At 41.5% G+C, this 24,659-nt stretch overlaps 1 protein-coding gene across 1 annotated transcript; it reads right to left on the bottom strand.

Annotated features, from left to right (window-relative positions):
- Positions 1–12,499: 12,499 nt before the first annotated feature.
- Positions 12,500–13,965, bottom strand: LOC115739441 (receptor-like protein 44). Its single transcript, XM_030672540.2, has one exon. It carries the CDS (start codon positions 13,581–13,583, stop codon positions 12,759–12,761), a length of 825 nt encoding a protein of 274 aa, XP_030528400.1. The 5' UTR covers positions 13,584–13,965; the 3' UTR covers positions 12,500–12,758.
- Between the last annotated feature and the right edge of the window lie 10,694 nt (positions 13,966–24,659).

Here is a 24,659-nt window from a genome sequence, read left to right as displayed (position 1 = left end):
TTTCTCTATTGACAAATTCGATTTGGGCATCATCAAATTCGAGTTGAACGGAAACACCAATCATGTCTGTCATTCTCTTTTTACCAAACAAGAGCCATGATTTTTCTCAATTGAAAAGCACAGAGGATGTTATAGTGCCCGAGACAATGGGGGCCGACCGCATGATGACATGCATGTCATTTCTCGGACGGCTCAATTGACACGAGAGACGAAAGCAACATATTGACCAACTTTCTTCTATCTTCTCTCTTTCGGTGTGAGCTTGACCAACCAATTTTCAACCACCACCTCCAATGGATCAGGATTTGCTTGTTTTTCTTTATTGTTTCATTTTTCACAAATGTAGACACCTAATTTGTATATAAGGATTGACCAGATTTGACTGAAAAGATTACTCGTTAGAAATTCAACCGAAGGATACAATTGGGTCGTGCTCATTAAGAACTTTCTAATGATGCCTAATTTTCTAAAATCGGACGGCCAGATTCAAAGATATCACACCTCTTAATCTTGACCGTCCAATTGCGAGGTCTAGGAATTTATCATTTGACTCGATCAATTAACTTCACCTTAAGAAATCATGTCATAAGCAAGAATTACAAATATTGGATCTTTAACAAAAGAAAAAGAATTCGACCAAAAAAAAAAAAGAAAAAGAATATACATAACTTTCTAAAATAGTTCGGCTAGACGGAAGAGGGTGTTCGAGATTGGTGACTCCAATGAGGACAATTAGTGACAATAGCCACAGAATTCAAGCCGCGTTAAATTTTCAATTAAAGCCCTTACAATTGTCATTTACTTTTCTAGAATTTGCATGTTGCATACGTTGAATATATTATTTGTTGTTGATTCTAATTTCTGATATTTCGAATTATTGTACATTAGCTAATCACGTGCATTATACTGCCTTTGCAAACATGATAAAACTCTTCGATTTGGTCACCTAATAAATTTTTGAAGCTTCATTTACTTGACATACTTCCATCGTTTTGGAAGTTTTTCAAAGTTAAAATTTTTAAGTTCATTGTCGTGAATCATTTTGATCGAAGTAACCCTTTTCCAAAAGTTGACTTATGATTCTTTCCCTCGTTAACATAATCATTTCAACCCCTTGCCTCATTCAATCGAAACCCTCCATATAGGTGGCGTCTTCCAAGCATGAGAGAAAGTATTAAAAAAGTCATTAATCTATTTTAATTCAATCCTAAATCTTTCAATTAGATCAATTTAGTCATAAACATTTTTGTATTGATGCCGATTTAGTCCATCCGGCCAACTTAGGATGAAAAATGCTTATGTAGACACTGGCCATCCTACGTGGTGATGCTGACATGTAATTTTTTTTCATAATTTTTAATATTTTTTCCTTTTTTTCCATACTTTTCTTTCTTCCCTTTTTTCTTTCCCCTATTTTACTGCCCGTGGCCGGTGAGGTCACCCTCACTAGGCCAAAGGGGAGAGCCAATGAGGGCGAGGCCGGCAAGAGGTCACCGCTTTTGGGTTTAGGCCACGATGGAGGTCTGTTTTCCTTCGATCGCCCAATTCCTTCTGTGGTTTCTTTTCTTTCGATCTCGGTGGACGATCAATTAACCCCAATTCAAGAGCTTTGAATGGATTTTTCGTGGCAAACAACAAGATCTGGCCATTTTTTTGTCCTCTTGTCGGTTTTTTGATAGTGTAATTTGTTAGGATGAAAATTGAAGGAGTCGCCCAAGAACAATGCTGGCGATGTAGACGCTGCGCAACGACATAATGGCATCAACCCTCCTAGCCTCGATGACCAACATGCTCACCTCCCTCATTGGTGACGAGAGGAGGCTGACCTCACCTAGGCCAAGGCGAGCCTCACTAGCGCTCCCCCTCGGCTCAGCGAAGCTGACACCCTCCTGTGGCTAGTAAGGTCGACCTCACCCACCTGCAATAAAACAGGGGAAACAAAAAAAAAAACCAAAAAAAAATAATAATAATTCAAAAACTATGTCACTTATGTGGCTTTCGGGCCAAAATTGGCCAAATAGACTGAATTGTTATCAATGCAAAAATGTCTATGACTAAATTGGTCCAATTGAAAGGTTTAGGACTAAATTGGTACCAATGTAATAGATTTACGACTTTTTTGATAATTTTCCCTCCAAACATGAGAAGAAGAGCCCAGTTCCTAGATCAAATTTCAAAATCCAATAAAAAAAATTTGCATTTCCCGATAAATTCTCACTTTGTAAGTCATTATTCTGCTCAAACAATTCTATGAACCTTTATAGATTCTCCAGGCCCCGTTGTTATACTAGTCGTGATTTGCAAAAATAACTCTAAAATGTTTTCAGCTTTCAAAAGCCTTATTATATAAGGCTGGAAGCACGATACTTGTGTCTAAACAAGCCGAATGATTGCACGACTCCATCAGTTTTGAAACTAAACATGCTTCACCAATAAGTACTTCATCTAGTCAAATGCACAGGCATACTCTCACAAACTATAACTCATGCGTATATTCGTACGTTATTTATCATATGTCAAGAAACATACACATGGCGCACGGAGGTCACACGTAACCGAACACTCATATTTTTGAAAAACCCTGCATTTACCGAACAAAAAAATAAAATGAAACAATTCCAAATCCCTAACGTAGCAGCACTTCTTATTTTGAGACCCGTGATTCTCTGGGCGGGAGGGTGCTACAGCAGAATTCAAGAATAAAAGTTTGATTTTTTTTTTCTTAATGAGATGAAAATACACATTTATTCATTAAATGCCATGTGCATTACACGAAAATATAATGGAAGATTAATGACCGTAACAAAAAGAAAGTTAAAGGGAGTCATGTATAACTTTTGTAAATTTAGTGGTAACCGTCTATTACCCCCAAAGCTTATGTGAGTTTTATGTAATTTTATCTAATGTAAAGAATGTGAGAAAGTGTTGAGGGGAGTATTTTAGTTGGTCCGGGAGAAAGGATAAAGATGGATAGAAGACTTTATGAGGTAAAAAAAAGGCATAACAGCATCAGAAAAAAGAAAATCTAAAACCAACTACATAAATTGAGAAAGTGTATTCTCAATTCAATCTAGATATTGGGAGAGAGTGAAATCTGTGGTGAAAAATAATTTAATTGAGCAGGACTTCAATAAGGACTTGAAATGGAACTTGTTTCAAATAAGAGCTTAAAGTGTCTTCTTTATTTCAAAGAAGGGCCCAATGAAGAGCATTTTCGTCATTAAACTTTATTCTTTTTTCTTTTATGTTTTCCCATTTATTTTTTTTCTTTTTCTTTTTCTTTTTTTTCCTTTTTTTTGGCCCTTCCTTCTCATTGGTGATCGGTATTAGGCAACGACCGGCCACCAACGAGGGCTGTCGTCGCCGGGCAGGGCGGCCTGGCCTGGGGTGGGTTAAGGGTCACCTTGCCTAAGTGAGGCCGACGCCAGATCTAGGTGTTATCCAAAAGCATTTCTTTACTACTTTTTTAGTTTATTGTTCACTATCTTCGTACTTTTTCCATCTTCTGATGAAGCGTGTTGCGGGTCTTCAAGTTCATCAAACCGAGCGAGGCCGATGAGGGCTTAACGAGATGAGGGCACGAGCAAGGTGAGGACGGCCGATGAGGACTAGGCAAGGTGAGGGCCGCCCTCACCTAATCTGCTGAGGGCTACCCTTGCCAGCCCTAAGCGAGACCGGCGCTCATTAGATCCGGGTTCTTTCCTTTTTCTTTCAATTTACTGTTCATGGTTTTCTTCCTTTTTCCATCTTCTTTGTAGCAATGTGTTGCAGGTCTTGAAGTTCACCAAGCTTTGAGATTTTGTCTTCGTTCGCAAACCTTCTCGCATTGCCCAGGGCTATCCCCGCCAGCCTCGCTTAACCCTCACTTGGGTGAGCCAAGGGCCGCCCTCGTCACACTCAAGCAAGCCCCCGATCGGTGGTCGGCCAACCACCGAGAGAGGAAAAAAATAATTAAAAAAAATAAATAAGAAAAAGGGAAAGGAAAAAAGGAAAATAAATAAATAAATAAAGCAAATGATCAAATGTCCTTCGTCAGGCCCTTTTTTGAAACAATTAGGTAACTGCGGGCTCTTATTTAAAACAAGCTCCATTTTAGGCCCTCATTTGAGAAAATGAGGGCATTTCAAACTCTTATTTGGTAATTTTACCAAAAATCTTTGACCATTCCCTTTGTCCTCTACTTTTCCCTCTCTCGACCCCATTGAAGAAGTATATGACACGGCTCGTAAATAGTTACCAAGGCAAACGTAATTATAGTTAAATTGAAATTGTTACCCTATGAGAGTTAAAAACTGAACATGTGTGAGAATTGAGATGGACAAATTAGTTTGATCTTTCGTAGCACCACCAAGTGCAAACAATCCTATATTTACATCAATCACTGGGATTTTTAGTAGCATCTTATCTAGCGGTTACGGTAATTTAAATGCTTAAGTAACTCTCGAGTTTTACTGATCTAAGGTGGGCTTACTAGTAGGTCGAAAAAAAAAATAATAATCAAGAAAACTTTGTGGCTCTAAAAAAAGCAAAAAAGAAAACTTTGTCGCGGACTGTCCTCAGTGCTATCTGTCGTGCATGCACAGGGACCGAAATCATGAGGGTGGGGTCACACTTTGGCGAAAACACTATGATTATGCCATACCTCAAATATATTTCGGTTTTGGCGGCTTATTCATAAAAAGCTCATTTTTAGAAAATAGACACTACTAACCGACATTTAATATGCTTTCATATTTGGTGTATTTATTGTCTAGAGGTGATACATGGGTAGTCGGATATGGATCAGGCAATGAATAAATGGATTCATTTTTACACATTTAACTCTTTTTTCGACCCATTTATGTAGGCTCACATTCAACCCAACCCATCTAGGGGTGTACATTGGTTATAGTCCGATTTCAAGTCAGGAACTAGACCGGATTAGACTCAACCAACCCGCCTTTGGATCATTCCCGGTGGAATAGTTCCAATTCCCGATTTTTAGGGAGGAATCAAACCGAACCGGCGGGACCCGCCTTATGTTGTTATTTTTATTCTTTTATTCAGTAAGGGTAAAACGTATGAATAATTTTTTGGAGTAATATTCTAAGTAGAACCAACATCGACAAGCGATACGTTATTTCTTAAAAAATTAAAATTACGACACGTTAGGACACGTTGTATATTAAATATATATTTTTATATATACACGATAAATTATTATGTGTATATAAAAATATCAGCGATGAGTTTCTTTTTCTTGTTCTTTTGTTAGAGATTCACAGTTATAATTTTTTGCTGACTGGATATATTAATTTTGAGATAGCTGGATATATTAATATTAATATCAATATTTTTGTTTTAAAAAATCAAATGGTTTACTTGATAACTTTTTAGAGTCCTTTTTTTTTTTTGGCCTCTAAAATTATTATGCCAAAGAAACACAATAAAGCTAATCAGAAGTGGGAGATAAAAATTTGCTATTTCCCTTCAATCAGCAATAAATTAAGATAAATAAGTTCCCTAAAAAACTTTTCCATTGCATTCTTCACAGACAGATAAATAGCTCACGTATCCAAAACTTATCGGTCGCTACGGGTTATTAATTTATCCATTTGCTTATGTTTGCCCTCATCTTCCTCTCACCATTCGAGCTGTGTATGTGCATGCTGCGCTCGTTTGCAAAGATGCACTTTTCGATGAGCTTGAGGAAAAGTTTAAACGGTATCTTCCTCCTTCAAGCACTCGGCGAGGGTTCACCGAGTGTTCGACTCTATCCTCTTCCATTCCCCTACCCTAGGGCTTCAAAGCGATCGTACTCGAAGACTTTTGCCAATTTCTTCAGATCGCCTTCTGATTTCTAGAAGCAGACTGAGAGGACAAGCGGGCATCCCTGAATTCGAAGAAACTAGGAGGAGCGTACGCTCAATATGGGAAAATTTGTTAAAAAATTCCTAAACCTATTATACCTTTACCAATTCAATCGTAAATATTTTAGTTTTCCCAATTCACTCCTAAACCTTTTACACTTGTGCCAATTCAGTTATAAACCTCTTTTTTTTATGTCAATTCAGTCCATCCGACCAACTTTGACTGGCCGGCACCGACATAGAGCTTGACCAACGCTAACGAGGTAATTTTTAATATTATTTTTAAAATTCTTTATTTATTTTTCTTTTTTTCCTTTTTTTTCACTTTTCATCTTCTTCCTCCTTCTTTATCCAGAGGGTTCCTCGCTGGCCCTAGCGCCGCCACCGCTGGGCGATCGGAGCTATTAATAGCTATGGTATATCATAGTCCTCTTCATTTCTTCAAATTTGCGCCTTTATCTGCTTGTCCTGTGCACGAAGTTCTTAAATTTCACGATAGAGCTTCAAGACTCAGATCTTACGATGCCCTTGCCTTTTGATTTAGTTACCGGAGACACCTCGAACTGAACTGAAACCTAGCTTGGGACGAAGAACCCACGAAGCTCCTCATGACCCGGCTCAATCTGGGATTTTCCTAGGTCATCGGAGGATTGGGTTTCTCCGATGTTAAAAAAAAAAGGGGTGCTTTCGCAATGAAATTTGTCAAAGTTTGGGGGCAGGATGCAAGTGGCTGTTGGCTTGCACAAGAAGGACTAATAACGTGGACAAGAGAAGATCCAGACGTGACCCCTCTCGAGAAAGAAGTAGGAAGAAGATGAACCGTAAAAAAAAAAAAAAAAAGAAAAGGAAAAGGAAAAAATAAATAAAGAATTAAAAAAATATATTAAATATCTCGTCGAGACCAACCAGTCAAAGTTGGCCAAACGGACTGAATTGATATTAATGTAAAAGGTTTAGTACTGAATTGGCACAAATATAAAAGGTTTAGGACTAAATTGGCAAAAGTATAATAATTTTAGGACTTTTTTGATAATTTTCCCGATCAATACGTGCTTTGATGTAATTACATGGTGTTGAAGAAGGAAATGAGAACAAAATGGAGGGTGGATTTGTAATATGGGGAAATAGTGTAGACGGAGTTTGTGCCTTGTGGGGGTTCGAATGTGAATGTTTCTCTTCTTGTCTTTGGACGAATGTGTGAAAAGATGTTTATTTAGAGGGAATATATTTTCCTTTTTCATTTTCAAGTTTTAGTCAAACACCAAAAAGTATAGTCATTTTCCTGGAAAATGATTTTATGAAAAACATATTTTAGAAAGGTCACATTTTTCGCGAAAGAAACGGAGACTAAATATTTTCGTGAATAATAAAAATATTTTTTGTTCATTCACTTTTTTAAACAACATAAACGATCAATTTTCTATCTATTTATTTTTTTCCGAAATTAAAGGAGCCTAAGTGTCAATTTGTTTTTGCGTATCCATAAACCCCGTCCATGTTGCTGATTAACCATTTATACATATGAAGTAAAGAGGATCTCCAATTTTTAAAGAATCACAAAGTTCCTTTATTCTTCACCAAAATTATTTTTTTATTAGTAATGTTATAAGTTTTCTGTCAATTTTTTTCTTTTTGTACGATTCTATCCTATCATATATTACTATAAAAGCCACACTGTGTTGGCTATGTGCCGTGTGCAAGTTTCGAAATTCTGCTCCCTCCTCACGCGTCCCCATCTCACTCTCCCCAAAAGTGGGGATTCGATTAGAGCCCCTATCTCCCTCTTTCTAAATGGGAAGAGTGGCCGCCGAGACAATCCTCTAGTGGTTTAAGTATTCTATCAATTGACAAATGCATAAATCAATCACTTTATTTTATCTCTCATGTATTTCGATCTTAAAATGTAAAATCTTTTCTATTTATGAATTTACCCAAAAAGAGTGAAATTTTAAAATATTTTTCTCTTTCCATAGTTCTAAAGCTATTATACAGCGGCGAATTCAACCCTAAATTTTGTAGTTTAGCCAATCTACTCCTAAATCTTTTGACTATTTTTCAATGTAATTTTTCAGGCTAATTTTGGCCAGAAATTACTGACTATTCCCCTTGCTTTAAATAGAAATTATTTAACGAACCCCCACCAGTCAAAGAAATTATGTGTAAAATGAGGAAATGTTTGGCAGTTCAATCCATGCCGATCATCCTACTTTGACAAGGCCGGGCCTCGCAATGATTGGGCGTGTGGCGCGATCGGCATTAATGTTAACTATTTTTGCAATTTTTTTACATTATATAAAATTTTTATTTTTATTTTTATTTTTATTTTTCATTTTTCCCTATTTCCCCCCATTGTTTGCTAACCCTCACCTCACCTAGATCGGATGGGGTTGTCCTAACCCTCAACCGTGTCCCGAGCGTAAAAAAGAAAAAGGAAACATAAGAAAAGGAAAAAAAATCACAATTTTTTTAAATTGTAAAATCATCCACGCCAAATACAACCGTGCCATGTAGGAAGGCCGCCATCAACATCAACAATTTCACTTCAAAATTGATCGGAATGATTACAATAGAAAATCGTCAACAAGTTTATAGGTCTAAATTGGCCAAATTAAAAGACTTTTTGAAAAATTATCCCCCCGTATATTTGTGTACAAATTCTTCATATTGTGTCAAGAATTTTTTTTTTCAACGAATTGAGAATTTAAATGTCTCCACTGAGCCAATTTTGTAAAAACGCTCTAAATATCAATTTTTTGCCCCCTCACACAACACATGAGCAATTTTGCTAGTATGGATTCCAATAGAAAAAGAAAAAAAAAAAAAACCTCTTTTCAGGCATTGAAAATTGAGGTTGCCTGTTGAAATATAACTTCTTCCAAAGTGTAATTTTTCCTAATTTCCAAAAATATGAAAAGTAACAAAAATTGAGAAATCTATCAGCCTATGGCCCGGAAGAAAAGCCTTCGGACACCACAGTCCTTGAAAATTGAGCAGAGGATAATAGGGGTGTGCATGGTCCGAGCCGATCCGGTCTCGGCATGGAACCGGGGACCGGACCGTAGTCCCGGTCCCCATATTTTCGGGACCAAGGACCGGACCGGGACAGGCGGTCCCGGCCCAATAGGACCGCTAACTATTGAAAATCTAGTCAACTTAATAAACTATGCCATGGTAAAAACATAGCGACTCGCTATGACTTTTATGATCGACGAACTTGACCAAAATGTTCGAATTCAATACCAAATTCACCAATTACATGATAAAAACATCACCAACCGCACTCAAAAAAGCCTGTAGAGGGAAAAGATGACAAAAAAAAGATGAAAAATAAGACTAAAAAGAGTCTCTTGAGGAGGAGAGTGCGACCGTGCAAGGTTGCGAAAAAAATAGGCGATAGACTTTTATTATTCTGTTTTGTTTTCAATTTTTTTTTTGCAATTGTATATATTTATATATAAATAATTATATATTATTGGCGATCCGGTCCGGGCCGAGCCGGTCCGGTCCCAATACAAGAAACCCGAGGACCGGACCGCCTAATCACCGGTTCCATTTATTGGGACTGGGGACCGGACCATCCACCTCAAGGACCGGACCAACCCGGCCGATCCGATCCAGTTTGCACACCCCTAGAGGATAACACCTATAAAAAAAAAAACTTCAAATACGGTGCGTTTTATACGATTTGCAAGAGAAAGACATAGATGCCCCCGGTTCTCCCTCTTCCCAAAAGACTTCAGTTCCCGCAAGTGCCTACCGTCACTGGCCAAATCGAAAAACCAATCGTCCATCGACAAACCATTTCGACAGGCTTACACTTCTCTCTTGACCCGGGCGCGCATTCCCATGTGAAGCTTCGAAAAAAGGGCAAAAAGGCATAGGTCTGGATCCGGTTCACATGGTCCAGATGAACCGGATCCATGGTCATGATGAACCGAATCCATCGTGACCATTAAGCAAATTGATTTCCTTATGCGGACCTCACACGATCGACGGTCATAATTGTTAGGATCGATGAACCCGGATCCATAGAAGAATCGCCTAAATAAAAAATAAAAACACCCCCGAAATGTACGATGTGCGGGGGGGCAGTTGTCGCAGCTCCGCACGAATTCTGCAAGCTGTGGAACGCTAATAAATTCACCGCCAAAGTAACTAACGTCTTCGAACGATTCACGAGCTGAATAGCACGCTAGGACAGTTGGGGCCATCTCCGTCTAGACGATTACATTATATTGGCTCGAGCCTAGGTTTTATAATCCAAGTAGATTAATCATCAGACCGTAATTATGGATCCAACACCACCCACGTGTCGGCCACTATAATATGTGTCCAGCTCACTTAGCTGCTGCGAGCAATCCAAGACCGCATCTGGCTGCCCGTACATGAGATTACTGACGTCGTACCCACATCCTCAAGAGATTAGTTATGCTCGGATGTGGAATCTCTCATGCTTTTTCTAATTCAGTTTGGAGAATAATAACAAGAATATGATTTTAAAAAAAAATGACACAAGAAATGCCATTAGGCCCTTATTTTAGTGCAAAGACATTTCGCCGGATCACTTCATTGTCAAATTAGAAAAAATAAATGATCACTTAAGTATTTCCGGCGACAATATCCGGCGAATGGCCTTATGTGGTTTTTTGACGACAAATTAATGTTTGCGCGGCTTTTTTAGAGGATGAGGTGGCCTTTGAAAATAGCTGACTTTATTCTTTTAAGACTTCGTTTGTTCCGTGAAAAATATTATATTTTTTAAAAGTATTTTTTGAGACTCTGTTTGTTTCGTGAAAAATGTGTTTGGTTGAGACACGAAAATGAACTGAAAAATATTTTTCGGCATTTGGTAAGGAATTGATTTTCCTGGAAAAAATTATCAAAATATTCAAATTTTTAAGTTTTAATTATTTTTTGTTTTTCTTTGCTTTTTGTTTTCTTCTACCGCTTGCTGGCCACAACGACGCTCAATGACTAGCCACAGCCACTTGCCCGAGCCTCGCCAATGGCCCATCGCCGTCATCATGGCCGGCGATCGGCGATAGAAGAAAGAAAAGGGAAAAATTAAAAAAATTATATAAAAATAAAAATTTCATAAGAAAATCGAATTTCTTTAAATAATTTAAAAGAATAGAAAGTTGAATCGAAACAGGGAGGAAAGATGAGGGAAACGATTTAAAGAAGAGGAAATCATTTTTTCCGCTTTTGAATGTGTTTTTTTTTTATTGGTGTAAAATGATTTTTTTACTAGTCTATATTTTGTGAACCAAATGTTGAAAAATCTGAAAAATATTCTCTTAAACGTTGTTTTTCGCGAAACAAATACAACCTAAATTCTAGTACTTTGTTTCATCGTCGATGGTAAAACCCAGTGTTTCATTTTGTTTCCTCGTAGAACTCGAACTACTGTCTTGCCTTTCTTATACAACGCAACAGCTTGATTTTTGCCAGTTGTTAAGTGTTTTGGGGTGATTAATTGATTCGGGCACGTGATCCGGTGAGGAGAATCGAGCGAGAAGACGAAGAACGAGGAGCAAGCGAGGTCTCTGTTCGGGATTTCTCTTTTCCGATCGCTTCAAATGGCAGCAATTCCTCATGTGCTCTTCCGGATTCTTCTTCAGCTAGCATAGTCAACGCCCTTGCTAGGTTGTTTTTTAATGAGGAAAATTATTTAAAAAAATCATTAACTTATTATAATTATGCCAATTGAGTCATAATTTTTTTTTCAAATGAATCCTAAATCTTTTTCTTTTGTACCAATTCAATTTAGAGTCGCTTGAGCTCGCCGGTCATTGGAAAAGGCCATCGCGACAGCGAGGGAAGGGGGCCTCGCCACAGCCCCCTTCGTTTGCGATCGGCAAGGTAGGCCTTGCTTAGATCTAGGCTAGGCGGGCCCGCTTGTGGCCGCGCTGCGCAATGGTTTGGGTTCGAATCAAATTCATGAGGAGTCATCCAATTTGCGGAATGCGCGTGAGCCCTATGTTCGCGAGACCAACATATGGACGACCGTTACACGCCCGGTCTGAACAGTAGACTCGCCCCTCGCTGTGTACCATACCAAACCCTCCAGCCGTGAATGGTGGTGCCTACTTTGGGCGTGCGATTTTGCCTAAAACTTATCCTCATAAAGTTGGCGTCGAATTCGAATCGTTCGAACTCCTTAGCATGCGTGAATGATTCGACATCAAGTGACAGACAATGCCAAAAAGAAAAGAAAAGAAAAGAGAGGCACACCCCATCATTTAACGAGACCAACTTTTCTTTCCTAACAAGCACCGAAAAGCAAACAAGGATTTGGCCACATCTAGCCTCTGTGTCACGTGCTTTTTCTAGGCAGACGTTACGGCTTTTTACCGCCTCATTTATTCTATTCAGACAATTTCCCCGTTTGACCAAAAGGCGTTGGACGGCTTTTACACGGTTTCACTACTCTTTTCCAAATCCAACGGCGCATGTAACCTTGAACCGTAAATTTTAGGTAATTTTGTCCGTTAAAATGAACAGCATTCCAATTTTTTTTTCCTTTTTTCTTTCCCAAGTTTCAGACAGCTTTATTATACACAATTGATTCCTCAGAGAACAAAAAGGAAAAAAAAAGTAATACAGAGGAAAACCAAGAAAAAGAAAAGGTAAAAAAAAAAAGAAAATTCAAGGGAGAAAAGGAAAAATCTGAAAAAAATAAGCATATGAGTGGAAAATAATAAAAAGAAAAAGCTGAAAATACTTAAAAATGCAAGAGCTCGAACTTTTGTTCCCCCTCCCTTTCCTGAGTATCGCATCGGACTCACCGAAAAATCCAAAATGTACCTGAACTGAATCTGAACAAACGTCAAATCTCCAATCTCCATCTTCACATCCGAAAGGAAAGGAGAGGAGAGGAACACCCCATCAATTTCATGGAGGAATTCATCAGTAATCAGGCATCGACTGACTGATCTTGCCTTCCTCCATGATCATCTTCCTCTCCGTGACCCTCAGCCAGATACAGACCCCAGTGAAGCTCAGCACCAGGCTCGCCAGCCCACTCCCGAGCCCGATCCCGACAATGGCCAGCACCGACAGGCCTTTATTCTTCATCGGGGCCAGAGGATACCCGAAAAGCCCCTTGTTGCCCTCGAACGAGCTCGCGTTGAACCGGGGGAGGTTACCGGTCCGGTTCGAGAGGGAGCCGGGGATCTGGCCCTCGAGCCGGTTGTTGGAGACGTCGAAGGAGGAGAGGCGGACGAGGAGGCCGAGCTGCTGGGGGATGGGGCCGGAGAGCAGGTTGTTGTGGAGGTCGATCACGTTGAGGTAGGCGCAGAGGGCGAGCTGCGGGGGGATCTGGCCGGAGAGGCGGTTGGAGGAGAGGTTGAGGACGGCGAGGTTGACCAGGCCCTGGAGGTCCGGCGGGATCGGGCCGGTGAGGGCGTTGGCGGAGAGGTCGAGGGCCTGGAGGGAGGTGCAGTTCGCGAGGTTCGCCGGGAGGGCCCCCCGGAGGTCGAGGTTGGAGAGGGAGAGCTTGTAGATGCGGCCGTTGTTGCAGATGGCGCCGCCGAGGTAGGAGGTGAAGCCGTTGCACGGGGCGGCGAAGGTGGACTTGGTCCAGTTCAAGAGCCGCCGCCCGGGGTCCTGCAGCGACTCAGAGAGGCGGGTGAGGCAGAGCTCGTCGCCCGGATCGGAGGCGGACCGCGGGAGGCGCGCGGACAGGGCGAGGACGAGGACGAGGACGAGGGCCGCGGGGCGGTGGGTGACCATCTGGGGTGGGTCGGATCTTTATTTCTTATTGTTTCTTTCTTTTTCGTTTTTGGGGTTATTTGTGGGTGGAGAGTGAGGGAAGACAGGCGGAAGTATAAATCGAGTGTTTGTGTTGTCTCTCGATTGATCAATTCTTGTCGGGATTTTTGTCAAATTTTTCTTTTTTTTTTTCTGGGAGAGAGAGAGAGAGAGAGAGAGAGAGGAGGGAAGTGTTACATGATGCAGTGAGTTTGTGGCACAGGATTAGCAGGTTTTAAGAAACAGGTGATGAACTGGGGGGTAGACAAAAGTTGCAGTTTGCATCTGCAGGAGCTTTTTAGAGAGAGAGAGAGAGAGAGAGAGAGAGGGAGAGGAGGGAGGAATCTTGCGTTTTCTGTTGTATTTATGGAGCTATGGGGCGTGCTGAAAGGCTTGGCTGGGGGGCCTCCTCCTCTTCTTCTTCTTCTTCTTTTTTCTTCAGTGTTGTTGTCGTTGGCATGATTCTGATAGTTCGATCTTTTGTCCTTTTTTGAGGGAGTTTGTTTCAAGTTTCATTCTCTTCCGTGGAAAAAGCCATGGCTGATTCCTTTCAACTGAGATTTGGATTCCTTTGCAAAAACAAAGATACCATGCAACCGGAAAGATTCTTTCCCCCAATCCAACCCGATTCATGTCCGTCTCGATCGGAAATTGCGTCGATGAGGATATCGGATTGAAAGTCAGACGAGATGCAATCTCGGCTGTGATATGAGTAGTTGAACCGAAGTTCTGAACTTGATTGGTGTATGGGATTTCGTTAAAATCCTTTTATCGTGTCTTGTTGATCGCTCTTCAAATTCGTCAACATGTAGTAGCTTTTGAATTCAAAATCGCATCGGTCATTTTATATAAAGGGCTTTAATTGTTTCCTTTTTTAATTATTGTATTCAAAAGTTCGCGTACTATTCCAAACTTGATCTAATTATCATTTTATTTATAGGATCCGAAGCTTTCATTTAAAAGATACATGTGGAGGAGACATGTTTTTTTTCTTGGAAATCCATACTTGCCTAATCACATAAACTTTATATGAGATTGTTTTGACAAAGGATTACTCTGCCCAACCGAAATGCTTATGAAGTACGACAAACCCCATTCGGCAGACTAAACTCCAACAACATCTAATTTCTAACCATTTTCGAGTTTGATCTCGATTTCGGAAGCTTCACCCCATGTCCAAAGCTCGATGCCCCTCTAAGACTATATAGGACACGATCGGGCCGAGAAGTTCGAGGACCCAAAACTGTTGCAAACTGCAAACACTTCTAATTTCTAGCCATTCAACTCGAGTTCGAGCTCGATCTTGATCTCGGAAGCATCACTCGATGCCCTAAGCTCGGCACCCTTTTAAGAGACTCCTAGGGCTGGGTCGGGTCATGGATTGACCAAACTCGTTGCCATCTCTAGCTTTTGAGAGAGTGGAGAGCACAGCCACAACATATGGAAGACATTTTTGTTTTTTTGGTCGATAACATATGAGAGAATTTTTTTTTTTTTTTTTTCTGGTCGGAGGAAAGACCTAAAGAGGAGGCGGGGATGTTTGGTGAAAGCCGAAAGCAAAGTGAGAGGATGGAATGAGGGAGGGAGTGGCGGGACCCGCTGGCAATTGGCGAATGAGGGGGCAAGAAAGGGACAACTCGCGAAAGCCCATTTTGGTCATTTTGCGCCACCGCTCCTTGTCGGGGGAGTCGCCCAGTCTTTATTCTTTTTTTTTTTGGGTCGATTCCCTTCGAGGCGTCAACACGAACGGGGAAAGCACCGAAAGTATGGGTGCATTTAGTGGAGATACATAACCTCGATCATTTTGTCTCTTAATATAATTTTTCTCATAAAATTAAATTTTCATTCGCATAAATAATTAAATAATAAATTTTCATTATTTGCGTTTCACTTTTTTCGAATAATATGCATTTTAGGTTTTAGGATTAATAATTTTTCGTAGAAGTTTTTTGTTAATCATATTCCAAAACTAGAAATTTTCATCATTACCAAATAAATTTATATTGCAGAAATAGAATTTTTTTTTCCTGTTATTAAATTTTTTTTTCTTATCAGTAATTGACATCTGAAGCAGAAATAAAAAATAATAATAATTTCCGCTCAGAAGCAGACGCAGAAAAATTTACTTTTAGCTAGAAGTTGATTTACGAAGCAGAAGTGTCGCCATGCGCGTACTAAAATACCTCTTAAATTTACGTTCAATCATAATTTTATTCCAAATTATCTTACCTAAAAGAACCTACTAATTTTAAATTTAATCTCAAATATGCCTAACATCCAAAAATCGCCACTGAACTTTTCAAAATTTCTATATCATAAGATTGCTGAAGGAGAGGGTGTTGATGAAGAAATTGATTCTAATAATGAATCTCTAACTTTGATATTGATTTGAACTCGGCACCGTAGCCTCATCGGAGATCGAGCTGAGCAATCGTCCCGATCTTACTAGCTCATAGCGTTTGCGACCAAAACTAGCAATGCGGGGTGTAATCACGGGCTATTCCAAGGAATCAAATCATTCTTTTCAAATTCTCTTTCTATATATCCGAAAACTTGTTTACCGTGACTGGGAATTTGCTAAACTTTTGAAAATGATTTATTAAGGATTTTATTAATGGCTTTTCTTGATTGATTGTTAAGTGTGCTTAAAAAAATGTTTTGACAAACATGACACGAGTGACCGTACATCAGATGTTTTGAACTTTTCATTAGGTGCTTGACAAAATATCTTAAGAAGACTCGTTAATGAAATCCGTTCATTAATTGCCGAGCTGATTTTCTAACAATATCTTACGCCGCCCGCCAGACCTGCATGCGTAACATCCAAGCTATATTTTTTTGGCCATGGGAGTCGACAAGTTATACGCACATTTGTCTTAGTGGAATTGTCTCCAACTCATTTGGAAGCTAACCCATAGATTTATACCGAAGTTTGGTACAATTCCTACGCTGCACCGCAGTTTCGTGATAATGATGAACTCTAGTAAAGAAATAGTCATGAACACCTTGTCCGTGGATTCGAGTGAAGAAGGTACCAAACCAACATATAACTTGCCTCATATGCTGATAAAGCAAACGTGACGGTCCTCTCATCCCATGCACAAGTTTTTATTGGGGAGAATTACGAAAAAAAATCCTAAACAGTTCTAAACCCCCTCCCCCCCCCTTTATTTTGCCAATTAGTCACAAGCCTTACGCATTTGTGTCAATTCAATCTTTTTATCTAATTTTGGTCGAAAATTGTTGATGTGACGCTGCCGCGGCTCATGTCACATTTTATTTAATAATTTTTTTGATTTTTATTATTTTTTTCTTCCCTACCTTCCCCTTCCTCCAGCCAATTGCCGAGGTCGCGCGACCGGCCAAAGGCAAGGGTACATTCATCCTCACCATCGGTGGCCAAGGTCAAGCCTTGCTAGGGGTGGGTGAGATTTGATTGAGGCCGGCGAGTCATCGGCCCTCGCCTCCGGCAAGTCGCTGAACTTGGCTGGAGAAAGAAGAAGATATGGAAGAAAAAATAAAAAAAATTAGTAAAAATTACCATGTCGGCGATTTCCAATCAAAACTGATCGGATTAACTGAATTGACACAAATGAAAAGAGGTTTAGGATTGAATAAACACAAATATGGAAGGTTTAGGATTGAATTAGCCAAAAAAATTTTAGAAATGAATTAACACAATTACAATATATTTATAATTTTTTTTGTAATTTTTCCGTTTCTATTGGGTAGAGCTCCTGTGGCATATCGTCTATTTTATTGCATCTCGTCTATTGTACCTTATCGCTTGGATATTGGGGTGCGATGTACACGGTATCTGTCGAATTAATACATCCTAGGGTATAATCAATGGAAAAGGCATGAGGCTACTTTTGATATTTTAGATTCTTTCGATTAGATAGGATAGAATATAATAAAGCTAAGATTCTTTTGATATTTTAGATTCTTTCGATTACCACCCACACGGGTGGCGCCGCTGGTTCGCGCACTCTTCCTCTCGCAAAAGGTCGAGTGTTCGAATCTCAGGGGCGTCGCGGGGTGACTTACACGGTGGCACGTGTGTGGTGGCTAGCGGGTGTTGCCCCTAGGGTTTACCCCCCGGCTGCTGGCCGTGTGGGGGTTCCCTGGATCATCAAAATAATAATAATAATAATAATAATAATAATAATAATAAAGCTAAGATTTGACTTCATATGTCTCATTTATTATATAGTAAAGAACAAGATATAGCATCGGATATCATATATTATCTGCATGAGTGTTTGATGTGCATACGATAAGTAAACCCTATCATAGAATTTGATGGTCTTCGTGCTAAAATATCCCACATTGCTTGATAATGTCGTTCTTATGCTCTTTATATAGTGCGGTCTCTTTCGACCTATAATCTTAAGAGTTTGGGTAGGACTTTGTGTGTTCACCCCCCCTTTACCAAATTTGCATGAGCTGCTCACAATTTCTTCATTTATAAGTTTAAATTTTGGGGTATTTTTTTTAACACTTAAAAAGGCTTGCTTAAGTTCACTCGAGACAAATGTAAACCAGGTACAAAGCCTTTTCGGCCCAATTAAGTCAATGTCCACCTAATCCAGTAATTTAAGTCTTTCATCGACTGAACCAAGGAAGATGGCCTAACATCACAAGTGGTTCGCCTGAGAATCGCGTGCGGTGGTCTTTGTTGACCATTCTGAGGTGGCCTCTCATTTGTCTCGGGGCGACCAAGCGAACAAAGAGAGATAGGTACGGAGATAATCAAGTCTTAGGGGCCGTAACCACCAGACGATGGCTGCTTACAGTCCATAACCACCGTGAGTTGGTCAGTTGAGATCTACAAGCACCAAGCAACACGCGACAGTTGCCAGAAATAGCGAGATGTCGTCGCTTCGCATTCTCTAGGTAGAATGCAAACGATTTTCGGTTTTTTGCTTTAAAGGTTTTCAGATTGGTAACTTCATCTTGAATAGGAAAACCCCATCCGAACTTGTACCCAGCCCAAGGTGGGATTATTTACCCGGTCTATGTGTTTGGTCACGACACGATCCCGAATGGTAGATGAGACATGTTATGTTACTCGGAGTTTCGGTCCGCGCTACCAAACATAGACCAAAATTGATCACTTAAGTGCCATTTCCGTCAAATCGTAATACATGATATTTTTTTTATTAATTTATTTTTTTTTCAATCACATGTGAATTTTCTTATTTTTATTTATTTTGATTTTATTACTATTCTTTTGCTTTTTATTTTCTTTTCTCTTGGCCGACGAGGGTCACCGGCAACACTCGATGGCCACAAAGCCCTCACCTAGGGTCGAGGACCGTCTCGCCCTCGTCCGGTGAGGCCACAACGGCCCCGGGCAAGGGCAATCGCCGGCTTCCCAGCTACGGGTGAGGGGACGAAGGCCCTCACCAAATTTGGGCTAGGGCCTTTGTGGCCACGCCGGCCATGGGTGAGGTGGTCCTTACCCAAACTTGGCGAGGACCGTCGCACCCTCGGTCGCGGTTGAAGGCTTCGATGGCCCTCACCAGTGCTGGGTGAGGGCCACTTCACCCATGGCCGGCGGGGTCGTGATGTAAGGAACCGTTCTTAATCCCAAGCTACGATACCACATAATGTAAGGAACCATCCTTAATCCCATTCGCTCTGGATGTCACCTTACTAATCGGGTTCTATTTTAATCTTTTAGTACAAAGAATAGGGCGCATGCGAAAGGCTGGACAAAAACACAAGTGCATGTAAAAGAACAAGGCGGGCATGATGCCAAAAAGGGGTAAGGCTTTTCATAGGGTTCGTAAACCTGATGAAACACATGACCCACAAGCAAAAGACTTGGGAAGGAAAAGTAAGTTTACACACACACACCCCTTTTTTAGAAGGGTCTTTATAAAAGTTCAAAGATTATAAGAAATTTTGAAAGTACGATAACCGCTCCCAACTAGCAGATACCACATGCGAGCTCCAATGTCCTTCCCACCTTCTATGGTATCACATCAGCTTCGTGCTTTTTGTCGATTTGAAAAGGGTTTATAACAACGGGGGTGAGCTGAAGGCTTCGTAAGTAAATATCTAGACAACAACTAGGCTTTTTTTTTTTTTTTTGGTGACCCGGGGAACCCCCGCACGGCCGGCAGCCGGGGGGTAAACCCCGGGGGCAACATGTGCTAGCCATCACACACGTGCCACCGGTTAAGTCACCCCGCAACGCTCTTGGGATTCGAACACTCGACCTTTTGCGAGAGGAAGAGTGCGCGAACCAGCGGCGCCACCCGGGTAGGTGGTAACAACAACTAGGCTTTCCAATTCATTCAATCCAATAAATCTTAGCAGACTTCAACTCAACAAAAATACCAAACAAAAGCAACACGAAACAAAAAGTGGGAGGTTCACAAGAGACAAGTAAGAGCGTGAAGGGGGGGCACGATTTCCATTAAACCTTTCATCTTGTGGCCGCACTTCATGTAGTCTCAATTAGTGAATTTGAACGACAATTAAAATATAAACTTCTAAATAGAGCTCTTCGATGCTCATGAGCAATGCCATCTTCGACTCAATCCTTCCCGCTCATCAAAACACGATATCCACGATCTATAAACACCTTAAATCACCCCCTAGATGCACTACCAAATACCCACAATAGTTCAACTTCAATTCCCGTCCCTCCAGTGGCATTCGTGATGATTAGACCGCGGGCTCTAGTTGTCCAGGAACCAAACACATTAAATCAAGCTACATACTCAACATCCAAAGTTAGCGAATCGCGCCCAATCAAGCCATCAACGAGTCATCTAGTAGTCGGGTTGAAGTATACTTGACTTAGGATCAGAGAAGAAGAAAACCAAAGTAGATCTACTTGAAAACGAGCTTGGATCCCTCTCCTCCTTCCTTGCGCTGCGCGGCACCAAAAGGGGATGGTGAGCCTTAAGCGAGGTGGTGATGGCTAGATGAGAGCGAGGTCGAGGTTAGGAAGCGGTGGGTGTTGCCATTGCTATCGAGATGAGCTCGAATGAGGGAGGGGAAGGTACGGCGTCGAGGTGTGTCACGGGTTAGCGGAGAGAATGAGGTGGGGGAAGCGGTTCTCACCTGGGGGGGGGTTATCAGAATGAGAAAGAAGAGAGAGAAAGTGGGTCTTATAGGAGGGCTCATATAGAGAGAAAGAGAGTGAGGCGATGAGAGGAAAAATGGTAGGTCGGTTGGGGTTTTACATGTCCACACTTCACGCCAAGCGATCATACGAGATTCACACCAAAACTTCGATCGCTCATCCGTCCAAAGACTATCCTTGACATCCCCATAGTCCCATTAGTTCAAGTCCATTTTAGCTATTCTGTCTAATGATCCAATTGGTGAAAAAATTCAGGCTATCACACGTGAAGGCCGCATAGATCCGGCAAGGGTTTTGTGGTCGGCTATGGTTGCCCTAGCCTGGCTGTTGTTTGGCGAGTTTGGTGTTACCCAACCCCGACGAGGCTCAACCTCGCCCGGATCTGCTAGGTCGAGCCCTCAACAACCACCGTCAAGGGTCGCCGGCCATTGGGTGGGGCTTGGCCAACCCCGCCGGCCCATCCCCATGGGGCTCGACCTCGCCTAGATCTGCGAGGTCGAGCCCTCGTTAGCCACCAACGGGGGTCATAGACCACCGGCAAGGGATTAGCAACCCCCATCGTCCCATTCCTCACCCTCGTTGGTGACGGCGAGGGCTATGCAAGTGGGTCTTATAGGAGGGCTCATATATAGAGAAAGAGAATGAGGCGATGAGAGGAAAAATGGTAGGTCGGTTGGGGTTTTACGTGTCCACACTTCACGCCGAGTGATCATATGAGATTCACACCAAAACTTCGATCGTTCGTCCGTCCAAAGACTATCCTTGACATCCCTACAGTCCCATTAGTTCAAGTCCATTTTAGCTATTCTGTCTAATGATCCAATTGGTGAAAAAATTCGGGCCGTCACACATCAAGGCCGCCTAGATCCGGCAAGGGTTTCGTGGTCGGCTATGGTCGCCCTAGCCTGGCTATTGCTTGGCGAGGCCGGTGTCACCCAACCCCGACGAGGCTCAACCTCGCCCAAATTTGCTAGGTCGAGCCCTCAACAACCACCGTTAGGGGTCGCCGGCCATTGGCCGGGGCTTGGCCAACCCCGCTGGCCCATCCCCCATGGGGCTCGACCTCGCCCGGATCTGCGAGGTTGAGCCCTTGCTAGCCATCGACGGGGGTCGCAGACCACCGGCGGGGGATTAGCAACCCCCATCATCCCATCCCTCACCCTCGTTGGTGACAACGAGGGCTATGCAAGTCCTCACCGCTGCAACCTCTAATTTCAATTTTTTATTTTTTATTTTATTTTTAGCTTATTTTTTTGGTTATTTAGCTTATTTTTTGGGTTATTTAATATTATGTGATTTTTTTTTAATTTTTTCCTTTTATTTTGCTAACTAGGATTCTCCGATGAGTCATGTAGACGCCATGTAAGATTTTCAGCGGCGTTCATCGGAGTTAACACTCAAATAATCATTTTTTTTAAAAAAAAATTGGCTCTTAAATGATCCGAGAAAATATTGACATCGAAGTGAGCGTCATACTTAAATATTGACATTCTATGTGTCCTTCTACCCACACACACACACACACACACACACACACACACACACATATAAGTATAAGTAGTTAAGTACATTAACCATTTCTCAAAAGAAAAACAACAACTGGGAGACATCAAAAAATAACTAATTGCTCCCCATCACATCATCCACCCTTGGCGTACTCCATCGATGCCACAGCATCACCACACGGCCAACACCAAAAAGCAGCTACTATGGTACGCCAATCCAAAAAGTTACCCGTACATCTACACCTCCATCACACCATGTCCTCTACTACGGGCCTCCGCTACTACCCGCTCTACTGGTACCACTACCTGGACCAAACATGGATGAGGAAAGCGGCCCTATCCAATGGCCTAATCCTCTCATGTAGACAGCAGTAAAGCGATATGCCACCCAACCAACTGCCGGCCTATGTCAACATACACAATAGTACGTACAATTCGATATAGCATATGGTTTCCAGGATGAACCTCGGCGTACTCCTCAAAAGATCAAGTCATGCGGATAGGTTCACCATAGAAATGATGAACAATCGGAATAGAGGAATCCGATGACTTAACAATTTGAAAAATGGTTTCAACAACAAGGATGAGTATAAAAACTCAGTAAGTGAGTACGTTTAACCGAATGACTAAATTATCTATTCACCGATCAATCGTGCAGAAATCAACGAGCAATAAATATCGGGGTATGTAATGGCAACCACAACAAAGTACATGTGAACAGACTATGGCAATTCATATACTGTTCATAGTTGACATTCGTACCATGAGACTCCATGAGCGGCCCTCAAATTCTCACGGCCAAACCACGTCAACACAATTTCATTCTGATTTCCTGTCATTTCAATGACAATTGCGATGATCCACCTATAATTACCACTACTCAGAGTCTCAAGATACTAGATTATTCGATAGTTACCATGTACAAGCCACAAAACACAATAAACCATCCCCGGTGGTCTATTGCTGCACACCTAAATTGATCCGACTTCAATCCGCGTAGACCCATTGACATTTAAGACGATCGGGACTCATATTCAAGTTACCCAGTGTCGCGAGATTTAGACAAGTAGCTTAATTCAACATGCAAATCGCAGGGCTCCATGAACAACGCCTAAGCCTCATGGCCGAATGTCTTCAATCGGTCCCACTTCATTCCGCTTCAATTCAACGATAATGGAGTGATCAACCCTTGAATCCTAGGCACCCAGAGCCTCACAAACATAATCCAACAAGCAGAATAAACATGCAAGACCGTTCATCAAGCCATGAAAGCTCAAAACTCACTCGACACACCCACATTCGAGACAACGTTTCACGCAAAATCGAACGGTTATTGAACAAGTTAGTAGTAAGGATAGAGGCACCACTTGCCTTAGAATCAAACTCGAAGAAAACAAAGGTTGAATCGATGTGAAATAGAGCTTGGGCTCCTCCTTCTCCCTCACGGGTCACACAGTCGGCGAGAGTAATGGGCCGGCGAGCGGGCGATTGGCGGTGTCGGTGGGGCTGAGCTTGAGGCTAGGGAGCTCATGGACCGCCATTGTCGTGCTTCAACATTGCCGGCACACGAAATAAGCAAGAGAGTGTCACGGTGAGGAAGGGTAACCGAGCGGGGGGAGAGAAAATGAGAGAAATGGCGTAAGTTCTTGCAAGAATGAGCTAGGAGAGAGAAAAATCCACTTTTATAGTGGAGGTAGAGATAGGTCGGTTTAGTGGGGGGGCTTTCACGGTTCAATTTCTGCCATAACCATCGCGCAAACTTTCTATCGCTACTCAAATTAATTGCCGACATCTAACGGTCCATCAATTCTAATTTTATTGCATCCATCGCGAAACCGTGCCCCTCAATTTACCCCATTAATGTTTAAACCCCAATTCTTAATCTCTAATAATTCAAGTCCGATATTGACCATTCCACTTGTAAACCTATCTGGCGAAATTCAAATCGTCACAGATGGCCTTTGTTAGCATACCAAAAGTCACCTTGCTGGAAGTACAAGCCTTTTAATATTTGGCTCCATAGAACATTTAGTGCTTGTATGAGTTGCCAAGCTTGTTTTCCAAGCATAGCCTTATTAAAGGTAATTAAATCTTTGAAGCCAAGACCTCTTGCATTTTTCCTTCTTTTCAATAGCTTACTTTGCCTCCAATGAATTCCCACCTTATCTGCCCTTTGCTTTCACCAGAATGAGGCTATCTTCCTTTCAATCGCTTTGCAAATCGAAACTAGTATTTTGAATATTGACAATGCATATTGTGGTAGGGCTTATACAATTGTTTTGATGAGTACTTCCTTACCCGCTTTAGTCATTAGCCTTTCCTTCCATCCTTCCAGCTTCATATGAACCCTCGCTAATACCTAGTCAAACATATGTTTCTTTGATTGCCCCGAGTCGGAGAGGATGCCAAGATACTTTTTTGTCGTCTCGATAATTGGGACTCTTAGCTCTT

This window comes from Rhodamnia argentea, chromosome 11 (assembly GCF_020921035.1).
Source record: "Rhodamnia argentea isolate NSW1041297 chromosome 11, ASM2092103v1, whole genome shotgun sequence".
NCBI lineage: Eukaryota > Viridiplantae > Streptophyta > Magnoliopsida > Myrtales > Myrtaceae > Rhodamnia > Rhodamnia argentea.
This window is presented reverse-complemented; position numbering and strand designations above follow the sequence as displayed.

Excerpts from the sequence above, each read along its gene's own strand:
- LOC115739441 (XM_030672540.2), bottom strand. The coding sequence starts at position 13,583 with ATGGTCACCCACCGCCCCGCGGCCCTCGTCCTCGTCCTCGTCCTCGCC.